The sequence below is a fragment of the Triturus cristatus genome, chromosome 3_1, assembly GCF_964204655.1.
Source record: "Triturus cristatus chromosome 3_1, aTriCri1.1, whole genome shotgun sequence".
Lineage (NCBI taxonomy): Eukaryota > Metazoa > Chordata > Amphibia > Caudata > Salamandridae > Triturus > Triturus cristatus.
The window spans coordinates 801,700,699-801,716,716 of NC_140583.1; the positions used below are offsets into that span (position 1 = coordinate 801,700,699).

Here is a 16,018-nt window from a genome sequence, read left to right on the forward strand (position 1 = left end):
AGGGATTTGTCTGGTCCACGAGGTACAGCAGGACGTCATCTGCATAAAAGGAGAGGACATCATCCCAGTCACCATCCCAAAACAGCCACGCAACTGTTTGTCACCCCTGATTAAATTTGCCAATGGGTCCATGGCCACCGCAATTAGGAGGGCCAATAAAGAGCGGCACCCCTGATGGGTGGCGCTACCTAGTTCGAACTCCCCTGAAAGTGTCCATTTCACCCAATTTTTGCCTTTGGCTTGTGGTAAAGGAGACACACCCAGGACAGGAACGAGGGTACGAAGCCCATCCGCTCAAGAAGGTTCATCAGATAGGGCCACTCCATTGAGTCAAAGGCTTTCTCAGTGTACAGTGCCAAGAGCACCGTGAGTTGCCAAATGTTATCTCTATGGGTCAGTCAGCCATATAGGCGTCAAGGGTTATGGCTAGTGGACTTACAGGACATAAAGCATGTTTGGTCTGGAGCCACGATGCAGTCTATAACATGCAATAGATGGGTTGCCAACACTTTAGCCAATATTTTTGTTTCAATATTTAAGAGAGATTTGGGCGAATAAAAAGCACACTTCTCCAGGGCTTTGCCCGGTTTAGGGATAAGCACTACATGAGCTTCCTGAAGGTCTGTGGATAGTTCGTCCTGTGACCTGGAGGCATAAAACAAGACTTTCAATGGTGGAATCGCATCATTCTTAAAACATTTGAAGAAGTCCACCGGAAACCCGTAGGCCTGGGAGACCTTCTGCTCTTCAACTGGCACAGGGCCTCTATGACCTACCTTTCTGTGATGTCCTGCTCTAGAGACTGCCTATCTGACCTCTTTAGTTGTGTGACGGGAAGGTCAGTCACAAATATACGCATGGCCTCCAAAGAGAGGCGTGGGGCATATAGATCATGAAAATATTGTGCAAAGGTTTGAGCTATGCCCTTGTCCATCTCAACCAGACCACCAAGGGAAGTATGGATCATGGGAATCAATCTCTAGCCTTTCACTTTTTTGCCTCACCAGGCTAACAATTTTCCCGCCTTATCTTCCTGTTCATAAATACAACTCTGTTTCACCCTGTAAAGTGTTCTGGCTTCCTGGTGCATTGTCTGCCTGTAACGTTCTCTGAGCCAGGATACGCGGTCAACAAAATCAGAGTCTGGTGCCACTGAATATGTTTCTTCCCCCTGCTGTAGTCCCTCCTTCAATTCCTGTACCACCGCCAGACCGTCCTGCCTCTTCCCTGCTACATGGGAGATTATACAACCCATCGGTCTTCCAATGTACTGCCTCCAAGGCCACTGAACCCTTGTTAACACGGAAGTAATCAGTTGTTGCTTCTTGCACAAGTCTCCGAGCGGCCCAGTCTGTAAACTCCCAGGGGTCTAACCACCAGCCGGCATGGGCTCGCCTGTCTGGGTGCAAAAGTTCAGTTGTCAATGGGAAGTGATCTGAAATGTCCGTTGGGTATAAAACGACATTTTGAAACCTATCCTAGTTGGGCAATGGAGCTAAAAAACATAATGCAATCATGCCAGGGAATGAGCAGCATTAGACGAGTATGAGTATTGTGTGACTCCGAGATTGGCAGCCCTCCAGAGGTCAACCAGCCCCAGGGCCTCTGTGAACCTGCGGAATTGTGTATCCTCTCTGGGGTTTGCCAGTTTTCAGCATCCTATCCATGTCCCCTTCTAGAGTAAGACTGAGGTCCCCACCCACCACCAACAGGGCATCAGGAATATTGGCGGCGGGCGGTTAAGCTTAGGTGGTATTGCGGTGACCGATCTTTGATGAATGTGTGACTACAAGATGGCACCCTAATTCATAAGACCCACATGGTGCATAGTAGCACCACCCAGTAGAAATACTACTGGAACATTAAGGAAAATAGGTGAGTGCAATAAGCCTCATACTTGTTTATGTTTGCATTAAATATATTGCCAAACGATAGCCAGGGACACCGAAGAGTAGATATTTCAGACCTGAAGAAGGCCCCAGACCCGTAAGGGCTCACGTTGAGGGCCGAAACCTTTTGGCACTTTGAGGTGGGTATAATTGAACCAATTGAGATCAAAAGAACCCCATTGAATACACCGATTTTATTTCATACCCCAGGTACCCTACGAATAAAGCAAAGCATTGGGGTATACCTGTAGGTATTTTTAAATATATCACCTACCTGGTTCCCTGCATAACCAGTAAAAAATTTATATAAGAACTCCCATAACATCTTTTGGTTGAGTCCGCCCAGGTAGTACCATCTTACCTGGGTGTGGAAAGACGCCAATGATGAAGCATGTCACTATTAGGGAGTGAGGCGTCTTCTCCAATATCTTTGGATACCCCAACATCTATAATGGTTATGTATTAGGACAATATCTGTTGTATAGGATTCTTCGAGAAAAATTAAATAATTTATTCTGGAAATCTGTTTAACATTTTGGGAAACATATCAGCAGTTGCTCTGTGTGATAACATAATACTTGGGAGACCGCAACTGAACTGCCTCTCTCACTCTCTCTTGTGATATAAGAGCATCAGGAATATCGGTCAGCCAGTCCCCCATGCATTTCAGGAGACCCGGAGGCAGGAACCAGGACACCACTATCAACCCTTCTCCATTCCAGACACCCTCCACCGCTGCCCAGCAGCCTCGAGAATCAACCCATGCTCTAACCACCTGGAATGGTAGGGACCTACATATTAAGATTCCCGCTCCCCTAGACCTAGTGGTGTATCCTGCATGGACCAGGGTTTAATATCGTCCTCTCCCCAGAAAGCTACGGTTATTATCAATTAGACGCGTCTCCTGCAGCAGAATATGATCCGGAGACTGTCAAGTCAAGTATTTCATCACTACCTTTCTTCACAGTTTATTGCCTAGCCTGTAAACATTCCAGGATAAGATTTTATGAGAAGTGCCCACTCTCCAGTCCATAGGCCTAGTCTGCATCCTCTTAGGGAGTCATATACAAATCCCCTAGCACACCTCTCTCACCCTAATATATAGCTATTGACACACCTTAACGCGATCCCCAAACCGTCCCCAACCCACCTCACCCTCCCTGCCAGCTCATGCTGTGGGTTTTAGGACTACCTGGTTTAGAACTGCCCTGGTTGCCTGTCGCTCATCCCATCCTTCTGCATACATTACCAGCTGCCTAAATTGTACAAAGCATAAAGTCCTACGGTGGCGAAACTCTGCTGGCACAGTCCATTGCTGCTGAAAGAACAGACAACTCTGCTAGTACTCCACCATAACTATGCCAGCTGAGGACCCCCTCGGCACTTGCTGTAGGCCCTCATCTTCATATGATGTAATCCACGGTCATCGGGTTAACTACCAGCCCACAAGATTCCTCCTTCTCCTCTCCAGAGACCACTGTGCCTTCGTCCAAATGTTCAGGGTCTCTGTCCAGCATTTCACACTAGTTTCCCGAGAGCATGGAGCGCTTCTCCTTCAGGGCTGCCACAACTTTGTCTCTTGCCATTTGTTCTTCGGCCTCAGTGGGAGTCCCCTTGTCCTGGCTATGTGGGTGACACCTCTGTTTCTGTGTTTACCATCCAGAGGTGGGGGGTCTCCCCTATGCTTCTCAGGCAGTGGATGGCCCTGCCATTCCAACCAGTTCCATATCTCCCCGGCTGAGATAGAGATTCCGTTGTGATGTGGAGATGTGCTGGGAACAGTCATCCAGGAGTGACACAGCAAACACGATTCCCCTCACAGGCAACATTCCAGAGGGAAACCCTCCCCCCCCCACCCAGATGAGCAGTGACGATCCCCTGGTGGGAGCCCAAATTCTCCCAGTCGTAACTCCAAAGCCCAGGAGAAGACTCTCCAGACCACAGAATACTTATGGCCACCTCAAATGCACACAAGTTCCTCAAGGGCCAAGTCGTACAGGATCCACATTCATCTGGCCTTTTAGGGTGATGGGAGGACTGACACCTCTTCAATGCGGGGCACGGGGTATGCTGATGAGCCAGCCCCAGGCACCTCCAATAGGTCCCTATGTCACAAGGGCCAAGTCATCCAGGATCCCTAATTCTCAGTCCTTGTAGGTGAGGGCCCGTGACTCCCCTCAAAATGGGGCACACCAGTGTGCTAATATATCGCCTCCATGTGCCCCCAACCGCAACTGGACACAAACAGGTCCAGGGGCTGCATCGCCCAGCCGTGCAGCAGGGCAACCATCAAAGTCCCTCTGCCTCTCCTTGGTGGCTCATGCTTCCAAGGCGTCCGCCATCCCCACGATCTGCACGGTTCCATCACAGCTTTCTCCGAAGTCTAGGCAGGTTCCGGTTCCGGCCGACAGCTTGTGGTAAGCTGATTGTTGTCCGGGGTCATCAACCCTAACCGCTAATGGCCCCAAGACGCAGAGACTGCCGTTGTAGTCTCACGGTCTCTTCCACACTGGCTATTCATCCCTGGCGTCCACCATCACCGCTGCCTGTGCGAACCCACCGCAGCTTACTTCCACGTTTCAGAAGGCCGCAGAGCACTTGCAGTAAACTGACTAGGATATGGGGTCCACATCTCCAACTGCTTGGGGCCTCTGGACACCGGGGCAGTCAGAATTCTCGCACCGGTGGGCCTTTGACACCAGGAGCTCCGCTTCAGACGACAGACTCCATGGCTGCCTAGGCCTAGGCCATGCCCCTCCACCCTAATCCTTTCTACATAATGTAAGTTTGTTGTTTTGGGCCTCTTCTCTTGCATGTTTGCTATTCTTATCATTCATCTCCTTCTGCTTGGTGGTCTTGGTCTAGAAATGGACATTGAAATTCCAGATGGGAATTCACCAATGGCCTATTTATTGATGCTGAGCTTGCCAATGACCCTGCAATACAAGAACATTCACCATGGAAATGACTGGGTTGAAAGTGCAAAAGCATGTGCAGTGGTAGTGTTCAACACAGAGATGAGTGACAAATGTTCATTCAAAAGTCCCTTTCCTTTCCCACAGTGTTTTCTGGAATCAAATTGAATTTTTCGGGTGCTGGGAGACTGCCTGCTTCTCCTTAGCAACAAACAACTATAAAAGCTGATCTACAACTGCAGTGATTTGCTGTTCAGATTCAAGTGTCCTCTGTTATGACCACTCATGTTAATTCACCAAAATGCCAGTGATAGCGGAAATGACATCTTGCCCCCTTTCATCTCTGTTAACTCCACAGTATTGATATCTTGTCCCTCCTGAAGCGTTCAGCAGGCTCTTTTCTGCTCCTCAGAGACTTGGTGAAGGACAATGAATGGTAACTTCAGAAAGAAAACATGGCTTCTTAAATGGCATACACTGGCTGGCACTCAGGGTCTTGGAGCCTGAGCTGTGTCCAGGGCTCTTTAACCCAACAAAACTTTATTTACTACAAATAAATTTCGTTTTCTGTACAGCATTGACTAAATTATTTCTGTGATTACTGGGACAGATTTCTGTTTGCTTGGCACAGTACTAATGACCTGTCCCGCAAACAATTCTTTTCTCTCCAGGGAAAGTCTATGCAAATGTGGTTACACCAAAAACCAGCACATTGAGGGCACCCAGACCAATGGCACTGATAAATGGAACTACAAGAAGCACACCAAAGAGCTGCCCACGGACGCTTTTGGGGATCTCCAGTTCGAGAGCTTCGAGCGGAGAGGGAAGGTAAAGCTATGCCACTGATGCACCATAACAAGTGTGTAAGCATTTCTGTGCTGGTGATAGACAATAACCTGAAGGAATAAGTATATTTGTGACATGGATACATCTGGACACTCATGCCTACATAACTGCTGACTGTGACAGAGACTGTGTCCCCTTGAGAAATCTTTGCACTCTTGATATGTCTTAGTCTCCGCATGCCCCACCTGACTCCTCTGTCCTGGTGACATAGAGGGCACCCAGAAAACCTACCTACTGTGGAGTATGCTTGTGCTCTATCATGTGCTAAAGGCAGACATCCCCATGATGCATAGTGTCCGAATCTGCCTGAGTGCGCAGAAAATGTCCCACGCCATCCATTATACTGATCCTTGACTTCCACTTTCAATTGGCTGTTCTTCTTGACTGATAATTTTCAGTTTCTTGCCCTGACTTATAGAAATGGCCTCCTTCAGCTAGTACAATAGTTCAGTGCCCTCTGCAGAAAATTGTGTGTAAGCTGAATTTTTCAAGGGCCAACTCACCCTTTATTTTCTGAATCAGTTTCGTTGAGATAGGTAATAGTAACATCTGTGATTACAACACTTGGATAGTCCATTGATAGAAAAACTGCTAAACTAAGTTATCACTACTATAAGGTTATCATATGATTCACTACACAGTGTTTTTGCTGTCTCAGTGTGCTCTGCAAAAAGGAAGAAAGGTGCCAATACAAAGTGCTAGCAAGCAGAGCATCATGTTAGTTCAAGTCCATCATTGTGCACAACTTAGAGGTAGTGGTGGAGCCATTTGCACTCCTTAGTGCAGTCGTCATGGCTATGCTCCACAATATAGGGAACAAACTATCGAAGACCAAAATATCGACAGGTAAGTATGTATAGATTTTCTATACCTAACTCCACATCCATGTACCTTGAAAATATATATATAGATGTGAAGTTAGGTACAGAAAATCTATACATACTTACCTGTCGATATTTTGGTCTTCGATGCTCCATATTGAGGCTCTACACCAAAGTTTATAGATGCTGCAATCAGTACTGATTGTGTCAGCAAGCATTGTGAGGTGTTAATTCATGGCCTTGTAGTCTCTTTCGAACACTTTTTACCCAGGAAGCGTGTCTCTGGAAGTCAAATGAGTTTATAGATGTTACTTCAGCATTTTTAAGTCTTGCCTGAGTCAGCGCTTTAGCGCTGCTCTGGCGAGAGATTTAGTAAGCGGCATTTGGAAGTGCAAACTAATGCTTCTTTGAGGCCTCCACCTACAGTGCATGTGCGCCGGGCGCGGGCACCATTTGTCGTCCATCGTGATCACTTTCTCGGCTGCTTTGATGTTCTCAGTGAGCCGCGTGGCCACTGAGAACATCAAAGCGGCCGCAAAAGTGCACACCATGCTACCCCCCTCCCTTATCCCACTTCCTGCTACACACGCACGCACCACTTACGGACGATCGCTGTGAAAGCGCCCAACGCTTGTGGTAACATGGCACCCGCCTAGGCAATTTCTTTTATGTACACTAATGCCCAGCGACAATTACTTATTTACTAACATGGCGCCAGCTCCGGGTGCAAATTACTTATTTACCAGCATGCTGCTTTACTCGCAGACAGGCAATATCATTTATGGCCACGGGCGCTGCGCTTTGTTCCACGGCACCCGCTTTCATGTAATCTCTCTTGGTCCACGTTTAAAAAGCAGCAGCGGCGCTGCTGATCAACTTTTGCTGCTACTGATCAAATGTTTTAAGAGGTGGGTGGGGTGGGAGCCCAGCAAGACCGAGCCTCTGCCCCCCATTGCAACTGAACATGCTGTAAGAACTCCTCGCAGACGTCTCTTCCCCCTTACTAAAGGAGACAATTACTTATTTGCTAACATGGCGCTAGCTCCGGGCGCCAATTAATTATTTACTAGCATGTTCCTTTGCTCGCAAACACGCAATACATTTATGGGCACGGGCACCACACTTTGTTTCACGGCACCCGCTTTCATGCAATCTCTCTTGTTCCACTTTAAACAAGCATTGGCATAGCCAATCGGTCTCGCTTTTGGGACCTTATAAGTATTTAGTTTTGCAGCACAATATCCTTGGTGCAACAACATCAGCTGTTGCATGGCTAAACCTTGTACCTTATAAGTGTTTAGCCATGCAACAGTTGATGTTGTTGCACCAAGGATTTTGTGCTGCATAACTAAAGACTTAAAAGGTCCCAAAAGTGAGACCTATTGGCTATGCCAATGCTTGTTTAACACTCGCCAGACGACAGCGATGGGGCACTTACCAGCAGAAGCTACATTACAAATCTGCAGAACAATTTAAATACTATAGTATATATAGATAGGTAAGTATGTATCGATTTTCTATACCTAACTCCACATCTATGAATAGTAAATCTACACCTACCTGCCTGCTTGAGAGTTTAGTTTTCAATATTTTGTTGATATTCTGTACTGCAATTATCAACTTTTGGTACCTGTATGGCAGAGACCAAAAAGCCTGAAAAATGAAAGATTAATCTTGCCTTGCTGAATTTTCAGAAACTTTGTCCGACTTTTTGTCTGTGCATTGGAACAGTTCTTAGGTCATTTGGATGAGGATACTTCTTTTAAAGCAAATTTGAGCTAGAACATAAAACGCCTGTGCAAGAAAAAAAAACTGTTTTTGATGTTCTAGCAGAAATGTTTATCATTGTGGTCAGTACATTTCAGAGAACTGCTTCAGGACAAGACTTGAGACACAATCTTTGACGCAGCAACTTTGCAGAAAGTGAAATGACTGGAAATGACGTATTAGGCTGTCACCTCACCTTAATGACCTCACTCGAAAAGGTGCCACAGGTAGTAAACTTTATCATTATTATTTTGGCTTTATTTCAAAGCAGTGCCATCTTAAGGAGTTTTGGGGCATCATCCAAGACATATGTTGGGGACTCCTGTTTGCAAGAACTTCACATTTTATTAACCATTTCCTACTAATTCACGCCCACATGATGACAAACTATATTGAGTAATATGTTAAACTTTCAAAAATCGTGTCACACAAAAACAGTAGGAGTATCTTTAAACCTGGGACCGAAAAACCCTTAAGATGACAGTAGATAGAGAGAGAGAGAGAGTCAGAAGAAGAGAAAGTCAGAGAGAGGGAGAGAGGTTTAGATGGAGAATGGACAGAGTAGAAAGAGGTCCAATAACGACAATGTTTCTACCAAGGGAATCCCTTGTAAGCAGGGACACTGGTCGATTGCCCACTTTGCCCATCCCTTAAAACATCTCTGTTTCAGGGGTGCCAAATGGTGTGTTTCAAACCCTATTTTCTAATTTGACTAAAAGTTGATAAGCCTAAAGGAAGATCACTATTTCTACTGAGAAATCCAGGACATTTTACTTTGTCCAGGCTGCGATGTAAAAGGATTAAGTCACCATCAACATGCGGCCCTTGATGGGAGCCATAGCCAGACCATATTCACCCTAAAATGCAGAATAGCCCCCAGCATCAGCACAAAGAATGCTTGAGACACCTTTTATGGATGAAAGCATACTATCAATTCCTGAACAGATCTAAGAGTGACAATCTGCTGAAGAGGTTGTTTGACAGAATACTGTGAACAAAATATCGAAAGACACAACTATTATGTAAAAAATATAGTTTACTAGGATATCTTGTTCCTATACTTATAATGGGAACAACTAAATTATCATATCAAAAATGTTGTGCAAGAGAATATTGAACAGAAACAGGTAGGGATATTGTTTTAAAAAAGTATATATATATTGCCTCTAATGTTACTTTAATTTATTTAAAATTGTTAATTAGTTTAAAATAATATAATGTTAAATAAATATTTGTTATCGTTAAACTATACCTATGTATATATAGATTAAAATATAACAACAATAAATAAACAATTTTAAAATAAATTTGTATTTCATTTTAATTGTTAACAGCAAAATAAAGTGAGAATTGGCAACATATATACAACCATAACATATCTAAACTAATTTAAATATTAAAATGAACACTACAAATAGTTTTATGTAATACTGCACACTAAAGGGCCGATTACAATGTCAGTCGGAGAGGCTTCGTACGGCATTCGGTTAGTCCGAATACGCGTCGGAAGCCTTGTTTTTGACGGACTCTGAAACCGTTCGGACTTTTCAACTTGGTTCCAACTCGCGTCCGAACGTACGAGCTGACTCGTACGTCTTTTTGGACCACCGAATGAGAAATGACGGTATCGGATTCGGGCAGCCTTTCTGAATCAGTCTGTCCGACACGGAGCAGCGGTTGGAATCTGACTTTGGGGGCCCGTAGCAGGGCCCCCCTTCACCCGAAGGCCTCCGGTTGGGGCCCGTGGGGGGACCCATGGATCCCCTCTTCCCAACCATGCATGGTGTGGCAGACACCAAGGGGTGTCCACCACACGGTGCAAGGTTTTCTCTGCTCACCCCTTTTTATGTCTCGCCTGGCTATCGCGTAAGCGATTGCACAGCGTGACTTATGTAGGGGCTTCAGAAAATGGTCCCAAAGGCTTCCCAGGCGGATCGGGTGGCGGTTACGCGGACAACCACGCACATTCCATTTGCCATCAGCTACTTCCTGCGCGTGCGCCGCCTCACGCATTCAGAGAGATTTAGTAAGTGGCACAAGACCTTATGAATGCGGTTTATGGCCAGTGCATGTGAGGCATTCAAGCGCGAAGCTGGCATCTGGCATGGGACTTGAAAGCAGCAGACTGCTTTCGCCAGCGCGAGCTCGGCCTCACTTCCTGCATCCCCTCTTACAACAATTAACTTTCGTTATAACTCACACCCCATATGCTCGTTCCCTCCCACCCTTCCTTTGATGTCCGCTTTTCTTGTTGTTTACAAACCACGCCACACACTGCTGCACGCCACACACTGCTGCACGCCACACACTGCTGCATGCCGCACACTGCTGCACGCCGCACACTACCGCACGCCACACACTGCTGCGCACACTGCTGCATTACACACTGCTGCATTACACACTGCTGCACGTCGCACACTGCTGCACGCCGCACACTGCTGCACGCCTCACACTGCTACACGAAACACTGCTGCACGCCTCACACTGCTGCACACCTCATACTGCTGCACGTCACACACTGCTGCACGCCACAAACTGCTGCACACCACACACTGCTGCACGCCACACACTGCTGCACACCTCACACTGCTGCATGCCGCACACTGCTGCACGCCGCACACTGCTGCACGCCGCACACTGCTACACGCCACACACTGCTGCACGCCACACACTGCTGCACGTCACACACTGCTGCATGCCACTGCATGCCACACACTGATGCACGCCACACTGCTGCAGGCCACACACTGCTGCACGCAGCACACTGCTGCACGCCGCACACTGCTGCACGCCGCACACTGCTACATGAAACACTGCTGCACGCCACACACAGCTGCACGCCACACACTGCTGCACGCCACACACTGCTGCACGTCGCACAATGCTACACGAAACTCTACTGCACGCCACACACTGCTGCATGGCACACACTGCTGCACGCCGCACACTGCTGCATTACTCACTGCTGCATGCTGCACGACACTGCTGCACGCAGCACACTGCTGCACGCCGCACGCCGCACACTGCTGCACACCACACACTGCTGCACGCCTCACACTGCTGCACGCCTCACACTGCTGCACGCTGCACACTGCTGCATGCCTCACACTGCTGCACACCGCACACTGCTGCACGCCGCACACTGCTGCACGCCACACACTGCTACACGCCGCACACTGCTACATGCCACACACTGCTGCATGCCACACACTGCTGCACGCCACACACTGCTGCATGCCGCTGCATGCCACACACTGCTGCACGCCACACACTGCTGCATGCCACACACTGCTGCACGCAGCACACTGCTGCACGCCACACACTGCTGCACGCCGCACACTGCTACACAAAACACTGCTGCACACCACACACTGCTGCACGCCACACACTTCTGCACGCCACACACTGCTGCACGCCACACACTGCTGCATGCCACACACTGCTGCACGCCGCACAATGCTACACGAAACACTGCTGCATGCCACACACTGCTGCACGCCACACACTGCTGCACACTGCTGCATTACTCACTGCTGCATGCTGCACGACACTGCTGCACGCAGCACACTGCTGCACACTGCACACTGCTGCACGCCGCACACTGCTGCATGCCGCACACTGCTGCACGCCGCTGCACGCCACACAGTGCTGCATGGCTCACACTGGTACACGAAACACTGCTGCACGCCGCACACTGCTGCACGCCACACACTGCTGAACGCCACACACTGCTGCACGCCGCACACTGCTGCACGCCTCACACTGCTGCACACCACACCCTGCTGCACACCGCACACTGCTGCACACCGCACACTGCTGCACTCCACACACTGCTTTTATGCGAGTTTATGCTACTGACATTGTAAATGACAATGCCTTTTATTGGTTTTAAAATCAAAACATAAATAAAAGGCATTGTAATTTTACAATGCCAATAGCTCAAACTCTTATAAATGCGAGACCTATTGCATTGCAAATGCTTGTTTAAATTTTGCCTGTGTTGACAGTGGGAACAGAGGCTCCCATTGAAGTCAGTATTGGAACATGTGGAAAACATGATACTTCTGAATGCCTTTAAATGGGAGAAAATTCAAATGAAAAGTTACCTCAGCGATTAAGGGAAGTCTTCATTTTAATTTTCTCCCATTTCAAAGAATTGCATTTGCAAACAGCAGGCCTCTTGTTCACAGTGGCCAATAGACACTTTGTCATATTTATACTGAAAAATACAGTAATTTGTTTAAAAAAAAATAAAAAAAAGAGGAATGTAAAGTGAAGAAAAATATTTCAATTAGTTTTATCGTTTTTCTCCACTTTCAAATAAGTCAATTTCTTCTTGTTATGAAGCATGCTTCTTCACTTTAAATTCCTCCCATTTAAACAAATGGCTGTATTTTTCTGTTCTAAATATGGCACCGTGTTATTAGGTCACTGGGAGCAAGATGCCTGTTGTTTGTAATTGTAGCACTTGGAAATGGAAGAAAATTTACACACAGCAGGCATCTTGCTTCTAGTGGCTGATAGACATGGCGCTACAGTTATAACTGAAAAATATAGCCATTATTTGAAGCGGGAGAAATTTTAACTGCAGAAAAATGTTCCATATTATGAAAATGATCGCAGAATATTTTTTTGCACTTTAAATTTCTAACATTTAAAAAAAAATGGTTGTATGCTTGTGTTATACATGTAACAGTGCCACATATGGTGAAAATGATGTCCTGTGCCGCAAGTATATGCAACATAGGCTTTCAGTCATCCATACACATATATCCCATTACCATGCATATGCACACATGTTACAACTCCAAAGACCACATTCTCACTGACACATATAGCAGCCCTAGTCAAAGTATTTTGCTCATGCCATAGTATCTAGCTCTATGGGTATTAGGCTTAAAGTAAATGAAGCGGGGCATGGGGGTGTCTGGTACTAATGCACAAGTTGATTAGCCTTCAGTAGCTCACGATGATTTTCACTGATCAGAAGTTGCTCTTACTACAGAAAAGGTTGGAGACCCCTGGGTTAGATTTACTGTTCCCACTACAGTCTAAGAAAAAGACATTAGGGAAAGTGTTAAACTTTGGAGAAGTTAGATTTACTAATCCCATTCCAGTCTAAGCAACAATAGGGAAAGTGTCGGACTTCGGAGGGGTTAGGTTTACCATTCCCACGATTCCCACTCTAATGTCTGCAAAAGTAGAGGAAGTGTTGAACTTCGTAGGATTACATATACCATTCTCAATTATTTTCTAGAAAACATTGAAATACTAAGCAACAATACATTTTTAATCATACTTAAAAATGCAGACAATATAAACTTTTAAAAAAATGCTTCCCTTCCAAACACACAAACAAATTAAATACAAAATATTTAAATACAAATCTTGCTTAAATTAATCAAATAAAATGTATCCTTAAATTATATATTCTATTTCATGATATGTTGGTAGTCATGACATTTTTGACATTATATTCATGTCACACAATATGTTTAATCCATATATGTTGGTTATTCATCGGTAAAGAAGCCTTTAACAAATACAGCTTTATTGTTTCTGTAGGAAGGTGGAGTATTATGTGGTGATGCTGGTTAGGCTTCACCATTCAATACTCTCACAATACCCGAAAGATTGTTCTTGGCTTCACAATATGAAATCCTTAGCTCTGTCTTGGTAGAGTGGCAAAGAGCAGTCAAGCTTTACTAGAGGAACATCCGTTAAGCATTTCAGAGTCCCAACATGGACAGTAAGTAACTGACACGACACAAAAGAAATCTGACACCAATTTATAAAAATACTGCTGATTTTTATCTTGAATTAGACACCAAAACAAACTATATCAGATACATAAAACCAGAGTTATGAATTTTCAGAAATCACAGCAATTCACTACTGTAGAACTTTTAAATTACAGTCAATGGGAAAATGTGATAGGGATAGTTGGTCACTTGCAGGTCGAGTTGCGTGGAACCCAAGGAGGGTAAAGGTGATGGTGGTCCCAGAACCAAGCCATGACAATCAGTTCAATTTACCTGGCTCAAGAAGCCCAGGCGTAGAGTTATCCTGGCTGTCTTTGGTGCTGAAGCTGGAGCTGCGGGGGAGCTGGTTTTACAGTTTACACGGTGCTGATAGGGAACATGGTGCAAAAAGTCAAAATTGAAGCCACTGCTGACGTCGGATGAAGGTTTGCCGAAGTTCTTTTGAGGTGCAGCATTGAGTAAAGGGGGTGGTTGCTGAACTGGCAACCCACAAGCCTTGGCAGCGGTAAGCACAGTAGGAAGTTATTTCGACGTACGGAGGTCCTGGGTAACACGGTAGTTGTCTGAAACTTTTTGGAGGTCAGGACTACATTTCCTACAATGCACTGGACCATCTACATCTGGGTGATCCCTTGGAGGGCCCGATGCCCCGCCATTCTTCGGTTCCGGTACGTAGTTTTTACCTGCGGATACAGGGGACTAGTACTTCTAGTCCAGGGGAGTCTGGTGATGTCTTTGGCTCTGAAAGGAGTCCTTCTGTCTAGGGAATTGAGCTTTGGTCCAGGACGAGCCACATTTGTGCAATCCCAGGAAGATTTCCACAAGTGCAGAGTACCACACCTTTGGTTTGTGCAGCGTTTGTTGTCTCACTCACAGGTCATTTTTCATTTGCCCTTGTTGCAAGTCAGATCAGAACTGAGGTTTTGGTGTCAGGGGTAGCCCTTAAATCCTAAAATTAGGGGCTTTATGGGTGTAGGTCCTTGTGGCCAATGGCCTACTAGCCCCAGCAGCAAATCCGCCCCTCAGGTAACCACATACGGGAGTGTAGGTCACCTTTTACTACCTAGAACCCACAATTCTACCACTTTTAAGAATGGCAGAAGTCTTCCTTGGCTATACGGAACAGTTAGACCACCTTAGTGGTGGAGCTAGCCTTCTGGGGGTGTAAACCTCCTGAATTACTAATTTTCCTGCATGCCCGGGTGCAAATGTGCCTGGGGGCAGGTGGAGGACTTTTTCCTCCTTTGGGAGGCAGCCTTGTTGCATTTCATAGGTGGTGCAGCTTTTGAAGCTCACTGCTTTGATGGGCCACTTCACTAGCCAGCCTGTGAGGGAGGGAGGGGTTTAGGCCATTGTTTCTGACTCTGAGAGAGTTCACACCTCCTGGCAGGGAGTAAGATTCATGTCTTGGTGGTAGAAGATGCGGGCTGGCAGCCAGAGCACAGGAAAGGCTGGAGCTACCAGGTGGGCAACCTTTAACATAGCCACCTGGGCGTATGCCACCTCATCCTTGGCACAAGATTCATGTCAGCGGTGAGCCGGCACATTGTTTAATACTAAACACAACATATTTAGGTGGTACCATAATGGAGTTGTCAATCTGTGGTTTTGCCCGGATGCCAGCCTATGTTATCTTATGGGCCGTTTATCACTTATAGTGCCCTTTAATGGTAAAGGCCACTATAGGGACATAGAAGCTTGCACTTACATGTCCCGACCTTTAATATAATACACCCTGTCTCCTGGGCTTTGGAGGCCTTCCTTGATGAGTACAAAGTCGAGGTTTAGCAGTCTGCACTGCTACTGGAGTCTGCAATGGCAGACCTGCTGTCAGTAGTTTACTTGGGTCACTCAGGGTGGCACAAACAGTGCTTCAGGCCCCAGTGACCCCTTTAAAAACCATGCCCTGGGTAAAACTCATACCATATACTGGGGACTTATAAGAGGGTTAAAGTCCTTTACCAATTGGGGTTACCAATTCACACATATCAGTTTTAGGGAAAGAGCACTGACATTGG

The 16,018-nt window shown here is 46.3% G+C and overlaps 1 protein-coding gene across 1 annotated transcript in view; it reads left to right on the forward strand.

Moving 5' to 3' along the window:
- The window catches only part of LOC146861066 (transient receptor potential cation channel subfamily M member 8-like), a 62,019-nt gene that overhangs the window by 29,443 nt on the left and 16,558 nt on the right, over nucleotides 1–16,018 (forward strand). Inside the window, exon 3 of the mRNA XM_085646203.1 lies at nucleotides 5,476–5,632. Within this exon, the coding sequence (XP_085502329.1) occupies nucleotides 5,476–5,632 (157 nt within the window). The remainder of the gene's footprint in view (nucleotides 1–5,475; nucleotides 5,633–16,018) is intronic.